A 19169-nucleotide genomic window follows, 5' to 3' on the forward strand; every position below is an offset into this window, starting at 1 on the left:
TTTGAACTTCGAAGACATTCATGATGTTTGCTTGAGGTTTTATTCATCATCATTGATTTCAAAGAATGTGAGTATGATTTTACATGTACACCAGTTACATGAAATCCACTGGAATAACACTAAATATACATTCATGGAAATAAATTATGGCAAAGAAGGCGTGAGGGAAGGCTTTGTCACTTTCAGTTCTCCACAGTCACTAATATAAACAGTCGTAAGAGGCCTGTTCCATATGTTACGTGCATTCTGAGCCCTTCCATCTCCAAAAAATTCAGCCAAGTCATTAAACTGGCGAATTCTCTCAGATGGTTGGTAGGTAGGAATGGAAGCTATGGCTGTGATGACATCCAATCCTGCAAGTAGATTCATTTAAGAGCTAAGCACTTCATTGGTCATAAAGATAAATTAAAATTCATATAATGTAATCAAGTATTTCAACATTCCCACTACTGATTTGTGTCACAATATGGTTAAATGTAAGTCAAAACTAGATATTGGAACCTGAAGGTACAAGACAAAATTCATCTTTTTGATTAGTTACTAAGCATATACACAATGAAACGCTTTGTGTAGCAAAATAGATAGGTAACACTCCTCAGGAAAGTCTCCTGATATATAGGAACAAGTTGAGTAGATATGACTCAATAAAATCTTCAGTTTAGTCCTGTACAATAATTCTCTGAACAGACCTTTACTAGCAGTCCCAACATACCCTTAGTGTGCTGCCCTAGTAGTGGAGTTTCTCCGTGTTCTTCACACTACCACCACTTGTCACAGATGCTTGCTTCCAATGATATTTCAAACACGAATTTATACACACATAAATTCTCAGAAATGATAAAAATCACTCATAATCAATAACATTCATAATTAACAATAAAATGTGATAGGTGTCTTTAACAAAACAAGTAAAACACCAACAAAAGTCAAATACAAGTTTCCTAGATTGGAATTATCAGTCATCATTTCCTAAATTCAAGTTCTCTTTATCATTTTCACCATTATTACATCTATAGATTTCAGTTTTTGAATTGAGCTCGAATCAATGCCGGTGCTAATTGTTAAATTTTTTTATAAAGTCAAGGACTTTAGAGAATTAAATTGAAGGTATTGTCTAAAGCAGATACAAAGCTTCAAGAAATGATCCTATTTTCAAACTTTAGAATCTGCAGTACACAAACTAACATTGTCATTAGCATTACCTTCGAGAACTGTTCCAAAGACAATGTTCTTGTTATCGAGCTGGGGGCAAGGCCCGGGTCCAGTGGTGATCAAGAACTCAACATTCCGGTATTCAGGATCGAGTTTAACATCGTCGTCATCGTCGTTTTCGGAGAGCGAGAGCGAAACGACGCCGGGACGGGAATGGATGAGCGCGAAGGCCTTGGCGTCGACGGTCTCGGTGTTGCGGGGCAGGTCGCGCGGCGGGCGGACCTCGCCCTTGTCGGGGCGGCCCTGGCGGCCGGCGAGGAGGTACTGGCCGGGAAAGACCTTGTGGACGAGTGTGTTCTTGTAAGAAGATGATGTGGCGTTTGAGCCGAGACACACTGACTTAAAATTTGAGACGGTGCGGGGAACGAGGTTACCGAAGAGACCCAATACAACGCGGCCCAATAGCTTGGAATCGGAGCAGATGGGGGAGAGGGTGTCGGCGCGGTCGGGGAGGAAGTTGTTGGGGCAGAGGCTGAAGTCCATGAAGAAGCGATCGGTGACGGTTGGGGTGGGAGGGGGCGTGGAGGGGAGGGAGAGGGTGGTGCTGGTGGTGGTTGTGGTGGAGAGGAGAAGGAGGGAGCGCCGCGTGAAGTGGTTGGGGAGAGGGAGAGAGGGCGGTGGCGGCGGTGGTGGCGGGAGAGAGTAGGCCATCGAGGTTCATTGTTGGGTTTGGGCGTGGGATGGAGAACTTGCAGGGCTCAGTGTGGGGTCCACCTTGGATTGGATAAAAGATAATGCAAGAAATAACAACTTACAAAATTGCCAACTAATATTATAGCCTTCAAATTTTAAATTTGTCTTTTAAAATAAATATTAATATTGACATTTGAATTATATAAAAAATTACATTATCTCTTATCAATATTAATATTACATTTGAATTATACAAATATTAAAGTTGTACAAAGAAGATGAGTTTTCCTTTATTTTGAGCATTTTATTTTACATAAACTCTATAAACATGATTACTCCACTCAAAATGAATGAATAATTTTAAGATTGTAAAACTAATTCAGTTAGTTTCTATAATTTTTTACTTATTTTTTTCAATTAGTTCCTACGTATAATAGACATGTGATATGTGAGTTGACAATGATTCTAAACAAAAACATTCTTTTTATCGGTGGAGAAACACATTTTTTAAGATATGGTATCAATATTTGATCAGAGAGAAACCTAATTACAACATTAATATGTCCTAATTATTGGACTATATTTAATTGGATGATGTTTCATAATTTTTCTGTTCAATATTTTTTATTAGTTCCAACGTAATCAATGTTTCAGTATTTAAATGAAAGAATTTGGAATTTGGTAGACCTAAAAATCTATGTTGTAAGAACCAAGCGAAACAGGAAAGAAAATCAGCAAATAGTTTTATATTATTCAGTTTATTTAAACTAAAAATTGATCTCAACTTGGACCGATTTAAAAATGAAAAATTGGTTAAAATCCTGCATATTTTAATTTGTTGAAATAATTTCCCTCGTTGGTAAGATTGAGTATGGAGGATTTTTAAGAGAAAGATTACAATGTTATTAAATGTACAATTTGTCTTGGGATGTTTAGTTTGAATTGAGTTCTATGTGTGTTTTTCATTGGTTTTGAATATGGTATTTTCTTGAAATAGTCAACTTGAGTTGTAAGATATAGGAAATAAAATGTGTATCCAAGTAGTAGGACAATAAATAGAAACAGTGTAGAATGAACAAAATTGAATCTTTAAAAGATAATTGAGTTATACCCCTTTGTTGTAATTTTTGGCTCGGCTTTAATGTGGAATAGTTATATTTTGTCTAATGGATATAAACGAGATTGAAAAAATAGTGTTATTTTCATGTTTAAAAATGGAAAAGGTTAGAATTAATGATTTTGGTGTTGGTTCTATTTTATGAAATTCTGAAAAAAAAATTAGGACTGCATAATCATACTATGAATAAGTTTTTGTTTGACGAATATTAAAGACAAAATAATCATTTTCATTTAGCAATTTCTTGTTCTTCGAATGTTAGAGAACTCCAACAAGTGACAAGATTTCTCTATTATCTTGACAAGTATGACTTTGACAAACTTGTTGAAAATTCGACTAGAGATAATAAAGACATTTTATAACTATATGTAAATCTTATCTTATAAATTTATTTGTTTTTATAAATTGATTTGTAAGATTGAATTAGATTTAAAGTTTATGACTATTATCCCACTAGGTTCTGTCATCATCTTTTATGTACTTTTTTTGAAGTTTGGTGTGTGGTGAGGCAATAAATAGATTAATAAGACATGATATGATATAAGTCTTCTTCAACATATCCTTCATTTTTCTATTAGTAGGATCATTCAAAAATTTACATTACTTTATTCACACACTACTCATTATGTTAGTGATGCTTCTTTTATCTAATATTCTATTATTATTTCTTATCATTTGTTAGAGTATATTTAGTTATATGATTCAAATCATTTATGATACGAGTATTATACTGTAAAGTACCGAATGATCTTTTCAGCATACCGAACATTTGGTCCAAATATGAATCATACCAAAGAATGACTTGGCCTTTGAACACTACGAGACCAATCATTGTACAAGTAACTACTCACTTCCTAAACAGGATTAGAGGAGTATTAGGCTTTCATGGGCCTGAGATAATCCTTAGACTCATAGGAAAACTATAAATAAATGAGAACCCCAAAAGAAAAAGGTAATGATTCTCTGACTATAATACTCGTAATCTAAACATATTTATCGTTGACTTGAACGTCAAAATGTCTTTGCAGGTATCTACCCCCAAGAAATTGAATAGACTAAAAAAGCAAGAGACCGAAAAAATTAAAAACTAAAGTTTTAATAGAAAAAATCCGACCTTATTCAACTGTATAAGAAAAACAAGTATCATTCATAATTTATGTCTTATTTTAGGTCTTATTTGTTGTATTAGTACAACATTAGATTACTTAAATATTTCTTTTTTAGCGTTAGCAATAAGCCTGTTAAATATTTTAATTAGTTTCCTACCTTAGCTCTTCATATTGAGGTGTAGTTTACAAGCTTTAAATCTTTGTTTATTTAAATTTTTTCTTTTAATATAATTGTGTAGATTATATTATCTTTATATCTTAAAGTCATCTAGATATATGTATAACTACGTGTCATCTCATGTTTAATGTTTATTAATTAATTAATATATATATATATATGATAAAAATAAAAGAAAATGTTTTATTTTATTAGTATTAACTATCTTTATACATTAGATATATGTATGATCATACTCATCATCTTATATTTTATTTTATTATTTAAAGGTTACTTTAATAAATGAACTAAATAATAATATATATCTATGATAATCACATCATCTTATTTCATATTTATTTTAAAAAATACAATTCAAATATGATAAATCTTATATAACTTTTATAATACAAAAAATAGTTATATAAATAAAATATAATTTATTTAAAAGTTTATGTTTATAATTTCCATACAATTTGTAAACAATATAAAGTAAAAGTATTTTTTTTAGAAAATTGTATGTAATTTTCATAAAAAATATTTTTAAAATATAATTTATATTATATGCTGTCATTATTTAGTTTGTTACCATATGTTAATTAAATACTTCATATAATTATAATTTATTCTAATTTTAACTTATTATATCTTATTATTTTATTATATCATAGTCCACCAAAAAGTTATTAGGTTCTCCTTTTATGTTTTAAATTCTAAAATTGGTGTTTTGAATTAAGTTCTCCTTTTATGGCTGCACCCCATAACTATTAACTACACCCCTACACTAAGAGGAAAAAGATTAAATTATTCTTTCTCATGCATCACACTGCTACCACCAAGGCTGCAGCCATTGTTGTCGCTTCCAAAAATCATATTCAGAAAATCATGTTCTAAAGATTCTAGAAAACTGGTTCCAGAATATTTCTAGAGATAATCCTGAAGTCACTTTTACTACTAAAAAGTAAAATAATCATTTTAAATTATAGAGGTAGAGTTAAAAATTATGGGGATGCAAGAAGAAAAAACATTCTAAAAGTAAAGGCCAGAGCCCAGTCTATTTATACTTGATATAGCCTTTTTTTTCCTTAGGCTTAGTCTAAATTTTGAGTGTTTCTTCCTATACCCCCAACAATTTTCTCCCTGCACTTAGGAAGGCAATTTCTTCCTACACCGTATCAATTCTAACTTGCATCCTATCATTTTTTCAAATTTCCAAAATTATCCTTATTCTGGATTTTAAAATAGAATGATAAATATATTTCAAAACTAAAAAAATACATTCCGGATAAAAGAATCCAAAACACAAAATTGAAAATGCATCTCGGATAAAAAATTTTGGAATTCAAAAATATGTTTTGAAATTCAAATTCAGAATATTTCCAGAAAACATGATCTAAAAGTAATTTTTATCTATGCCCTTATTTCATTTAAGGTTATTTTTGTCATTTTTTAGGAACATTTTTGTTATTTTCAATAGAAAATTGGGTGCATGTTGTAATTGATATGGTGCAGGGAGAATTTGTCATTTAGGAATGTCAAAGTGAAGCGAACTGATCGCATAACTTAAAAAATTAGAAATTCTCTTTGTACCTCTATATTTTTTCATGCAGCCTCATATTCTAAAATCATCCCTTTCAAATTCTATAATTTGTATTTTGGATTATGTAATCTGAAATATTATACAATCCAAAACATAAATTTTAACTTTCAAATTCTATAACTCCATAAGTCTCTGAATTTCACATTCCAAAATGTTTACTTATATCTTATTACGTATGTGTCGTGAGAATAATACTTGAGACCATTTATTTAATTCATCTAAATAAATAAATTTATCCAAATTTATATTTAAAAAATATTTCTTATGTGGGTTGGATCACGGGTCAACCCTTATGTGAAGCAGACCAATAAAATTAGTCCGCATATTTTATGCGGGACGACCTATGCGAGGACGGAACTATGGGTCACTTTGATGCATAGCAATCACTCCTCTGCATATTTGTGGAACACTAAAGTTCTACCCTCAATTGTATTTTGTTTGGAGAATGTTTCATAATAAGTTAACAACAGTTCATAATCTCCTTCGTGGCTAGGCAAAGATATGTTATGTGTGATCGGTTGCAAGTTAAATATGGAATGTGTGTGACTTTTGACTTGGAGTAATATAAGTATATTACATAATGCTAAATTTTACTATCACGGTATACACATATAACTTACAACAAAACATAAGAAAAATTGTACAATTATTTGGATAGCTATTATGTGGTCTATTTGCAATCATTGAAATGATTATCTTTAATAATAAAAAAATTTGATAACAATGGTTTAAATTAAATTTTGGGCTCGAATAATGAACAAATATTCAAAAATTGTATTATATATATCAAAAAAATTAATTTTAAATTTATGAAAATATTATGCTCCTTTATTTTTTTTATTTTGTCTGATTACTTTGATCGACAAAAGATACCGTTTCATTCATAAATATATATATATATATATATATATATATATATATATATATATATATATCCTAAAAGTGTACTTTTGGAGAAAGTCATGCGAAAACTATTATACTTTTTTAGCTATGAGGGGTTTTTTATGTAGAGATGTATATATGAAACATGAGATCATCATAGCTTGGTTTGAAATTTTGACTTTTGTCAGTGTGCAGCCCAACTTTTGAATTTATACTTTCTTTGGCTTATAAATTTACCGTTTTATATACATGTTGAAGTACCTTTATTATTTATTTATTTATTACTGTTGATAAAAAAATATTATTGTGTAATTATAAATTATTGATAAGTTTATCAATTTTGATAATAATTACTTGTACTTTAAAGTCACTTCCTAGATTATGATTAATTGACAATATAATTAAGAAAGAAACCTATTAAACTCATCAAGATACGTGCCTGATAATATTTTATTTTATTTTACAAAAATAAACGCGTACCGTAACGTAAATGAATAGCGTTAAGTCAAAATGTGTGGGTAGATCTGATCAACCCTTTTACTTTATTATCCCACACATGGATCAACCCTTTTTTGTATGTTCTTAGGTACCCATTTTGGTCCTCCGATATTGTTTTTTAAATAATGTGTCCCTCAAAATTAAAAAAAAAATATTATTTTCATTTCTAAAGACTAAATTTAAGAGACTAAAATACGTTTTTAAAGATTTTGATTTAATATTAGGGTTTAAAACAGTTTTTAATATATCAAACTTGTATTTAAGGATTTAAATAATCTTTTCTCAAATTCAAAGAAATAAAACGAGTCTTTAGATCTGGGGATAAAAAATATAAATATTTTTTTTAATTTCAATGTTAAATATTTTGATATTAATAGGAAGACTTATGTTTAAAAATACATAAACTATTATGTACCATAAATATTAAATAAATTTGACATGTGTAACATTATCTTATTGGAAAACTTTCGTTGCATCTGATAGTTAGGTATTAGATATTGTTTCAATTATCAACTGCATGGCACGTGCATGCGTATAGATACGTATCTTGGATATATATATATATATATATATGTAAAACATAATATACACTTTTATCTCCGCAAATTAAAGTTTTTTTTCTCTCTTTTTTGTGTTATTGTCCAGAGAAAAAATGAATTTATGGAAAAAAACTATTAATTTAAAATATAAATTAGTTAAGAGATAAAATCTTGATAATTTGTTAAATATCGATTTAAAAACTATTTTATAATTTTTTATTAGTAATAAAAATCATTTAAATTTTAATAAATTTTTTAATTTATAAAATGTTAATTAATTTTTATTTAATAATTTTTTTTTAGTGAACTCTCTGTTACTGTTTTTGCCTTCAATCTCTACTTCTTCTTCCCCACATATTTTCTACTCATTCAGTTTAAATTCAGTTTGCATGACTATTCAGGTATATACTCTAGAATTATGTTTCGAAAGGATTTGAAGCCCAATATATGTATAAGCTACGTTGATGTTTTTAAAGTTATCCTAAATGGTTGAATTTTAAATTATAATCATGAAATATCAAATAAATATTTACATGTATATACATATTAATTATTAAATAATTTAAAATATATTTTTTCATATAAATTTTAATATATATACATATCAAATCAAAATATTTAGTGAAACTAAATATTTTATCTATTCATTAAGGAACTTTCTCACTTGTAATATTATTTATCATCTACTCCAATGTAAATACATAATCATCGAATAACAAAACACAAGACAAACAATATGATAAATTAATTATTTTTTAAATTTCAAATTACGTACTCTAATAAGAATGGATAAAGAATTGAAATGAAAATAATTTATAGTATGATCCTAAATTCCATTTTATCGTTCAATTGATAAATATAAGGTTTTATGGTAATTGCTTAAAAAGTAAAACGAAAAAATCAACTAAAAAACTCATAACTTTGTTAACAGTTAGTTCTAATATCTTAACGATATCAACTTTCAGTGAGCTTTTGACCTTTTCTTTTCACTGCCGACAAAAACTTTGTTTAATTTTATTAAGACTGTTTGGTAAACAATCTTTTTCTCTAGTTCATAACACTTTTTTAGATATATCTGAATTCATGTTTATTTTAAAATGTTAGCTTCTAACTCTTTTTATTTATTCCATTTTTATTTTAAAACTGTTAAATTAGTTTCAATTTATTAATCACTTATGTAATTTATAAAACTTCTGTATGGTGTACACTTAGACACAATTTTATATCATATAAGAAAAATCATCAAAGGAAGTAGGAGAAGAGAAAACATCAATTCTTTATTAAATATTTGTCTACCATATTTTGGCTACCATATTTGTCCATTAAAAAACTTATATCTATTTTATAATTATAATTTAATTAAATATCTTCATTAGAGAATTTCATTTGTTCCGTTATTGGAAATGAATATTGCATCAAGTGGAAGAATTTTGTGAAATATGAAATTGAAAAGGTAAGTGACATGAGATATTTGAACATGATATTATATTAAATTGAAATTGAAAATGTAAGACACACTCGAAAGAACATATGAAAACATGAAACAATAACTTTCAAAAGTTATAAGAATTATTTTATTAATCACCAAAGAGATTAAATTTTAAGAGATTTATAATTTTATGTATATGATGAATTGGAATAATGATGTTGTGAAACTAATTTGGTTTGGTTTATTAAAATTATTAATTTTAAGATTTATATGGATTACTTAAAGTGAACCATTGCTTATAATTAATAATATAAGAGATTGTTTTCATATGTTGAGTGTATGTATGTACATCCAAAGATGGCATGTTAAAGTGGTATTATTAGAACAAATCTAAAAGGTGTTTGTGATGGACACGATGGACAAAAAATCTCCTTTTTTGCATTTTTAACTTTAAGGCATCGTTGGAGCAATGAACCATTTTCATTTTTGCAAGACTCTCCTTTGTAGAAACTGATTTTCAACACTGAAATATCAGTTAATGCATGGCTGAAGTGGGAGAGAGCAGAAGACAAGAATTGCTATGTAGCCTTTGAAGCAGCGGGCACCGATTATGCGTGCGTAGTCGGTGGTCGCCGAAGGTATGCAAAGGTCAACATGATCGCCGGTTGATAAAGCGGCGTTCTCCATAGGTCAACATGATCGCTGATCGATGAAGCGGCATTCCGTGTGTAGTCGGTGGTCGTCGAAGTTATACAAGGTCAACATGATCGCCGGTCGATGAAACGATGATCTTCATGCGTGCGTAGTCGGTGGTCGTCGAAGTTATGCAAAGGTCAACATGATCGTCGGTCGATGAAACGACGATCTTTATGCGTGTGTAGTCGGTGGTCGCCGAAGGTATGCAAAGGTCAACATGATCGCCGGTTGATAAAGCGGCGTTCTTCATAGGTCAACATGATCGTCGGTCGAGGAAGCGGCGTTCTCCATCTGTGTGGAGTCGGTGGTCGCCGAAGTTATGCAACGTGTATGGGTAACTCGTCGCGTGGCGAGGAGAATGATGAATGCCAACACCGGGAAGCCGCTTTTGGCCACACTTCTGCAATGGTGAGTCAATACAGATGAATAGCAAAAACAAGAGATTGGCTGGTGGACATTGCTCAAAAAACACAAATCTCTGACTTATGCAGCTTTGGCCTATGTTCTCTGTTGCTAGGCTATATAGAATGAGAGGAGGACGGAGGTGCTGTGGCATGTGGGGATGCCTGATGACGTTGTTGCTTCTGTGTGTTCTTGTTTTCTTAGTGTAATTAGAGGTACGGTGTTGTTTTAGTGCTAGCTTTTGCAGCGTTTTATTGCAAACAGTTCAACCTCTTTTTTCTATGAGGGTGTTTTATGTAAAAGGGTTGAGATACCCCTTTGTATCTCCTCTAATTTTAATTCCATTCTTTGTTGATAAAAAAAAAATTAGAACAACTTTATTGCTTTTAGTTTTGATTGATTTTTTTAATAATTAATCTGATTAAGCACATATTTGATTTTTAGTAATTATATTAAAAAAATTAATATTAATATGCAATTAATTTTGTACAAAAAAAATTACCTTTGGTTTTTTATTTTATGAATTTAAAATAATTCTTCATAATTCCATCAAGATTAATTTATTTTCTTTTAATAAACATACGTAATAAATACTAAAAACTAAATATACGTTAAATCATATAACTAAAAAAAACATTAAATAAAAACAGATTTTAGAAAAAAATAATAATTAGTTGATATAGATTAAATTAAAGATTATTTTTGAAAGATTAAAAAAAGTTTGATTTTTAAATTAGTTTATATTATTATTAAATAGTTTCTAAATTGGTATGTAATTTGATAGTTAAAATCTTAAATTTAGAAATTATTTAACAATAATAAAAATTAATTTAGAAATCAATTTTTTTTAGTTTTTAAATAAATCTTTAAATTAATCACTATAACAATTGATTGTGTTTTTTCTTTTAAATTAGTTTTTATTTGATAATTTTTTTTTGTAGTGTATTAACCATCAAGAAAATTCTAATAAAACTAATAGAATTTTGTAAAATGAAATATGTGAATATTTATTGTAATGATTATCTATCTTATTTTTTATTAAAATTATTGATAAAAATAATGAATAATGAATAATTTTTTCATAGTTCATATTAAATTATTTATTTTAATAATTATACCATTTACAACTATGTGAAAAGGAGACAGTCTGCTCTATATATTTTTAAAAAATATTCATAATGATGATTAAATAAGAATTAATAAGTGATTAAGTGATATGATATTTGTTAAAGTCTGTAATTATTTTTAACAAATGAATAATTTATTTTTTAAAAATTTAAAATATAATTAAAGATAAAATAAAAATATGAAATATGCATTAAAAAAATTCTTATATTATTATAGATTTTTTTAATTCTAAACAATTAAAAGTAAAATAAAAGAATGAAATATATACACTAAAAAGAGGAAATCTCTTTATATATTATTATAAATAACTATTTTATTCTTTATATATTCAATATTGATAAATGACTTTTTATATTAAATTTTTAATCAATATATTGCTTAATATAACGAGAGTGTCACCTCTACTTAAAATATGGTATTTTATTTTAAGTTTGATTACAAGTATTTTAATATATAGCATAAGATGAATAATATATATATATATATAATATAATAATTAAAAGTAAAATATATAATCACTTTTTTGTAAATAAAATTTAGAAAAGATTAAAACTAATATATTCATTTCTATTATTGCATATTTATAAGCTACTTAGCAATATGATTCAGCGTCAACAATTCTTAATTGTGAAGTGATGATAACCCCTTTTTTTATACTTGAGTTTGTCGATAGGAGGGAGTCATAAGAAAATGACGTTTTGGAATGAAATGATTGTTAGAATGAAGAAAAAATTAAGCAAGTGAAAAGGTAGATTCTTGTCTTTGGCAGGTAGGATTTGCTTGATAAAGTTAATATTGTCTACTATTCCATTGTTTTACCTATCTTTATTCAAAATATCGGAGAGGTGGCAAACGAGCTTGCGAAAGTCCAAAAGAATTTCCTATGGGGTGGGGATCTGATGGAAGAAAGGTCACTTGGGCCTCCTGGAAAAAGGTGTGTGTAGCTCGCGAGGATGGGGGTTTTGGGACTTAAGGACTTTCAATTTGACGTTACTCGATAAATGGGTATGGCGGTTGGGGTCAAACAATGATTGTTTGTGGAAGGAGATTATTGATTCCAAGTACGGGAGTAGAGAAGTCTGAGGGAGGGAGGGAAAGACAACAAGGACTCTCTTTGGTGGAAAGATTTGAGGGAGGTCTGGAGCTAGGAGGGTTGAGGCCAGAATTTCGAAGAAGCCTTAATCTGGAAGGTGGGAATTGGAAATGATGTTTTGTTTTGGGAAGATAATTGGGTGGGGAGAGGGGCCTTGGAGACGGTTTTCCCGAGGTTGTATTCCCTGAGTGTGTCAAAAGCTTCTACGATGACAACATTCGGGGGATGGAACAAGGGAAAGTGGGTCTGGAATTTCGTCTGGAGAAGAAATCTATTTGAATGGGAGAAGCAAATAGCAGAACAACTTTTTCAGGAAGTCCAATGTGTGAATTTCGACTTGGATAAGGAGGACAAGTGAGTGTGGAAGGAAGGAGAGGGGCTTAGGTACACGGTTAAATCGACATACCTCCGTGTAAGGGAGGATGGAGTAGGGGAGAATGAGACGGTGTTTAAAAAGTTTTGGAAAAGTAAAGTCGTACCTACTGCTTTAGTTACGACTTAGAGGGTGTTAGAAAACAAGTTAGCCACTAAGGCTAACATGGAAAGGCGCAGGATCACAGTTGCAAACTCTACGTGTAGTCTTTGTGGGGTATAGGAGGAGACTAGTACCCATTTGTTCTTTGAGTGCATAGTTGTTTGGTTATTGTGGAACCATTGTTGTGCATGGTTGGGCGTGCAGAGCGTGTTTCACAACGTCCCATTGTTAAATTTTGTCCAATTTAGGATGAACAATGCGCCTGCTTCGGTGAATATGGTTTGGGGAGTTATTTGGATTGCAGTAGTCAACAAGGTTTGGAAGCATAGAAACAATGTAATCTTTAAAGGGGAAGTAGTAGATGGACTGAAAGTTTTTGTTTTGATTCAATTAAAGACTTGGTCATAGGTTACATCCAAGTCACAATCTGCGCTTTTCTGATCGATGCATAGATTCGTTGGTTTGTATGCGGATGATATCATGATATATTCATTTAAGTTGTATGATTGTTTGCCTCAAATGTCTTCCACTGGATTAGTTAGGAGAGTTCTGTATAGGTAGACATGAAAATAAGTCTAATCAAAGAAATTATGGTTGAGTTCATGTATAAAGGTTGGATCACTCCTAAAGTCATTCACATTTATTATTTTTTAATTGTGGATAAAGAAAAACTACTTAACAAATAATTGTATCAAATATTATGATACAATAATTAATTAAACATCTTTATCAACTTTTAGGTAATTTTTGTCCTTTTCATTGTTGCAGTTATTTTGTAATACCATTTCTCTGGTTTAAGTGCTTTTTCTAATTGGAGTTGGATCAATCACGCTCACCCTAAACCAAATTGTTGCGTCGTGTTTATGCTGTTATCCCAAAATAAAGTGTCTTTCTTTTTATCTTATCATCGTATTCGATACGACGGGACAAGACAACTACTACTAAAATGATGCATATCTGTCAACGCACGCAATTAATCAAGTTGGGGGGAAATTCATATTCATAACGAAATTTGTGTTTTGTCTTTTTCAGATAATAGGTATATTTGTATATGCGTTTATATTTTTCTAAATATTTATTATTATTTTTTTTAAAAAAACTTAAAAGTATTATTAATAATTCAATATTAAAAGTACATGTATTTTCTTCTATTTCATGCCATAATAATGAGAAAATTATTCTCTATAAATTTCAAAATAGATTGTTAAATAAATTAAGGATGTTTTATTGATTAGAAGCACAAACAAGAATAAGCAAATATGTGTATGATTATCTTTGTTTTCGTATTCAGTTTAAAACTTTGGATATTGTTTCTATTAATATTAGAGTATCATCCTTAGTTATATTTATGTTCAACTAATCTCATTATTTTTCGTTCATACAGTGACAAGTCCAAATAATGACAATATCAATGAGTACAAATTTATTTTTTTATTTCTACAAATAATATGAATTTTTTATTTATTTATGATTTATTTTACCTTCAATGTTAATGTTAATGATGACAAAAAATAACTTGTGCATAGATAATAAAATAAGTGTATTATAAAATAAAATTAAATTAAAAATATATTGGAAAAGAATAATATTGAGTTAGGTTTGATGTGTAAAAGTTTAATCATAGATCATTCATGAGAGTATAAATAAAAGTTTTCTTCCTTTGTGCTATTGTTATTCAATTTTGATAATTCAGAAAAATCTTAAGGGAGATGAGACATGATAAATTCAGAAAAATCTTTAATTAGTACGGAATATAATTTATCATACCCCTGATAAAAAAAATAGGATTAAGGACTACTCTTGTAATAATTAATAATTGAAAAATCAATAAGATTTGACCACTGCAATTAAAGAGTCAAACTCTAAGCTCATTAGAAATTTGAGATTTAATTATTATGCAAAAATGTAAAAGAAAAGTAATAAAACTTGATTAAGTATGACATTAAATTCTAATAGATAAATTAGGATTTAAAGTTATTTTTTGTAAAAAGAAATTTAAATTGTTGATATTTTATTGTGCTCACAAGATTTAAACTAATCTATTTTGTGATTATGGTTGGAAGTGAGATTTTTTAGGTTGCATATTAGAATTAGAATTTAGCATTTGACATTTATCATTAAGACATATGTTTATATTTAAACTTTTTCATGGGGTTTTAGTTAGGTCACAAAGTTGTGGGAGATGCATCTCACTAGTAAAAAAAAAAAAATTAAAAACAATTGTGAATAACAACATTTGATAGAAATTCGACGTAAGAAGAAGTGCGGTGTCATTTTGGTGAATAAGCGTTTTAGTTCTCATACTTTCACTTGTCAGAAAATTCAGAAATTTTGCATGATGTTTCCTACTATATATTATAGATTTATCAAATCATTATGATTATATTACATTCACAAATTTATTACTCACACATTACATAATGTTGTGTATTCTAACATGAAATCTTATTATTTTAAATGCGTATAACATGTTGAGTGGGAGGGGAAGTGCAAATGCAAAAAAAAAATCACTTGAATGCACCTTAGGTATTTAAAGTATATTTGTTCACTCATTTTAATGTGTATAGTTCACTTATTTTGACTAGCAATGCAATAAGAAATCTAGAAATTATGAGTGTGATTACTATGTTATGCAGTGGATGTCGACTATTGTGTGAACTGGAATTGATAGAGGTTGGAATCAAATAATACCTCAATACAAAAGCACTTGTATAAATGAATTATTAGAATGACATAGAACTTTTTCATATATTTGTAGAATTTTTTATAGAATGTTATATGTACTAATTTATTGTATGTAGACTTTCATATTTAAATTATGATATTACATACATTGTTGTTTTGGAAATTTGATATTTTATGCAAAGTTAGAGTATATATCATAATAAAACATTGTTTTTAAAAAAAATACATTTATAACGACGATTCCAGTGGGAGTCGTCTTTAAAAGCCAATCAGAAGCACTTATAACGACGGTTCTAGTCTAGAACTGTCATTATAAGTGTTTTTTTTAATTCTTTCATTTATTTGGTAAAATAACGATAGTTTTTTACATGTGTCGTTAATGTGGTTTTGTAATGATGGTTTTAAAATCGTTGTTATAAACAATTGATTTATAATGACACCTGCAATAACGACGGTTCCATAACCATCTTTATATGGTCTTTTTAACCATCGTTAAAACACTTTTCTATAGTAGTGTCTAAATAAAAATTGTATTAAAAGTTAGCCAGAAGAGTGTGAATGTTTTCATATAGATGTGGAAGATTGTATTGAAGAGTGCATCAGATGTTCATCTAGAGAGGTAGGGTATGGAAGACGCATTGAAGAATGCATTTTTTTTTAAATTACAATCCTATTTGAGCATAATTTTGAACTGAATTAGGAAAGATCATTTTCGTAAAAGTTGTAGACCAAGATGTTATCTAACAAATGACATTTGTTTCACTAAAAATTATTTATGATTATTTTAATGAGCAAAAGTTAAACTATATTGATCAAAATAAAAGTTTATGTTCTTTCGTATGTTACGCACTGTAAACAATTGAAGTAGATTTTGAGGTAAATATTACAGTTTTAGATAATTGTATTAGCTTTCAGACAAGATAATAATAAACTTTTTTTAGGATTAGTATAACTTTATATATTGTATTGTGACTCTAAAATTAGCATAAAAACATGCCGAAAATAAGTGAGATAACACCAAAAACATAAAAGATGTAGTGATGATTTTTTATGTGTTCAATCACAAAGAAGGTGTTCTTGTATCAATTGAATCCCAAGTTGTCTTTCATTTAAACAATTAACACATGGACAATAATATCTTACATTAATATCTCCTACATTTTGTTGAGCAAATTGTAGGAAGTCTTTAACACCATTCTCATAGACCTCGTTGATTCACTTGCATTAATCTAACTTCAATCCATTAGAACATGCACCACAACTTGGTCTATTCATGAATACTTGTGTCTTTTATTCTTAAAAAAATAAGGTGTGTGACCATATCCCATTTAAGAAGATTATTTTTTTATATTTCATTAGTAAGTAGGTTATAATCTATAATACTTATATTTTTCAAAATTTCGAGAGCATTTCACATTAGTCTTTAGGTAACTCGAAATGATGCAAAATAAAATCAACCAAAATTGCATGATGAAATATATGTAATGTGATTCAATCTTTTTAAACTATCCAAACAGACAATTCACTAGTTAATATAATGATTTTCATTATTGTCTTCTTTTATTTTTAAAGATAATAAAATTGGAGTTAGTAATCAATCTTTATACCAAATGTCAAGTGAGAAACTAAGGATCACTAAATTCAATATAGGTCAAAAAACAACTCAATTTTGTTAGAATATATGGCCTTAAACGAGAGGGGAGATGAATTGTTTAAGAAGGATTTTTGCAAACTTTTAACCTTAGAATGAAAATTCTTTGAAAGAACCTTGATTAAGGATTCAGTTTTTCCAAACAGCAAAAGCACAAAGCTGGAAAAACAATCGGTTGTTTTAGCGAAACAATTGGTTGTTTATACCAGTTCCAAAATATCAAAACTGAATTAAAGAGATAGGGATAGAGAAATTGTACACAGTTGTTTATACTGGTTCACTCCAAACAAGAGCTACATCCAGTCTTCTCAGAAATCCTGAGGATATCCACTAAGCAATCACCACTTGATCACTTACACCACAACCAAATGACCTTGAACACCTCAAGAAACACACTCTCCTTGGCCAACACTAAGATTGTTGATCTTGAACACCTCAAGAACACACAACCAATCTCAGCAAAACACACACACGAATTGTTCAGCAGTTTACAAAGATTACACTTGTTACAGATGAATATCTGAAATCAATACAAGTAGAATCCCATTCAGCACCTTGATCAATCTCTCAACTCTTAAGCAATCTCAGAACTCTTTGAAAAACTCTTAGATCAAAACTTTGTTTCAAGATTCTTAAAACTTAAAAACAGTTTTTCAAAATATATCTAAGAATATAGTTTGTTATTAAATCTTAACAAACTCTTAATTGCATTTAAAATAGATTAGTCAAAGCATTTAATGACTGGAGCGTATTCGGTTAAAGCATTTAAAGCTTAGTCAAAGAAAACAGTTTTTCTGTTATGGTTTCAAAACAAACAATCGATTGTTTCCTTGAATCAATCGGTTGTTTTGTTACTTAACAAAATTCACCATTCAAAAACAGTTTTCAAACTTTCTCAAAACACCTAAGTGTAAACAATCGGTTGTTTCGACAAAACAATCGGTTGTTTCAACTTAGTTTGAAAAACATTTTGTTTTGTTAAAATTGAGATGCTAATTGCTTTGAGATTTAATCTAAGGGTTGATTACAATATTAAACTACCCCAGAACAAAGCTTAAACCAACATAGCAGCATCAAGCAAAACAGAGGCTTCATCATCCTTCAAAGGATTTGGATTCTTCAAAACATTGAACACCACTTGGTTCAACAATCTCCCCCTATTTGATGAAGACAAATCCCTGGTGCTTGTGTTGTACTGATTAAATCTGAAGCAGTTCCTGCAGAGAAAGCATTCATACTATCCAAAGCTTCTTACGGCAGCAAGTTAGATTACAACTCTTTAAACATAATAAACAATCGGTTGTTTACACGAAACAATCGGTTGTTTCTATCAGCAACAGCAGAAAACACTTTTATACTTAGAGATTTAAATATTTTATTGCATATAAGACACAGATATACAAGAACCAATAATTCTCCCCCTATTTGTCTTCACAAATAGACTTTAACATGTATCAAAGACAGATTTAAGAGAGATTATTAAGATCAAGAATACCTAACTCATTTCTCAAGAAGAAAAACCTCTCTTTTGGCAAAGGCTTTGTGAAGATGTCAGCTAGCTGCAGTTTGGTCTCCACAAACTTTACTTCACAATTCCCATTTTGCACATGATCTCTGATGAAATAATGTCTTATTTCAATATGTTTGGTCCTTGAGTGCTGGATTTGATTTTTGGTAAGATTTATTGCACTTGTGTTATCACACATCAAAGGAACTTTGCTGATTTGTAAACCAAAATCTGCAAGTTTTTGTTTGAGCCATAGGATCTGTGCACAGCAGCTACCAGCAGCTATATATTCTGCCTCAGCAGTAGAGAGAGCAACACATGCTTGCTTCTTGCTATGCCATGAGATTAGGCTTGAG

At 29.3% G+C, this 19169-nt stretch overlaps 1 protein-coding gene across 1 annotated transcript; it reads right to left on the minus strand.

Annotated features, from left to right (window-relative positions):
• Positions 1 to 1960, minus strand: LOC137821877 (Cyclophilin-like peptidyl-prolyl cis-trans isomerase family protein). Its single transcript, XM_068626666.2, has 2 exons — positions 1203 to 1960; positions 1 to 353 (listed from the first exon to the last, which is right to left on the minus strand). Exons 1-2 carry the CDS (start codon positions 1861 to 1863, stop codon positions 145 to 147), a joined length of 870 nt encoding a protein of 289 aa, XP_068482767.1. The 5' UTR covers positions 1864 to 1960; the 3' UTR covers positions 1 to 144.
• Between the last annotated feature and the right edge of the window lie 17209 nt (positions 1961 to 19169).

This window comes from Phaseolus vulgaris, chromosome 9 (assembly GCF_051622355.1).
Source record: "Phaseolus vulgaris cultivar YP4 chromosome 9, ASM5162235v1, whole genome shotgun sequence".
NCBI classification, from domain to species: Eukaryota; Viridiplantae; Streptophyta; class Magnoliopsida; order Fabales; family Fabaceae; genus Phaseolus; species Phaseolus vulgaris.

Bases quoted from the DNA above. Each gene is read 5' to 3' on its own strand.
- LOC137821877 (XM_068626666.2), bottom strand. From the start codon at position 1,863: ATGGCCTACTCTCTCCCGCCACCACCGCCGCCACCGCCCTCTCTCCCT. The intron at 354-1,202 runs GTAATGCTAATG...ATCTACTTGCAG, and splicing joins CTTTGGAACAGTTCTCGAAG to GATTGGATGTCATCACAGCC.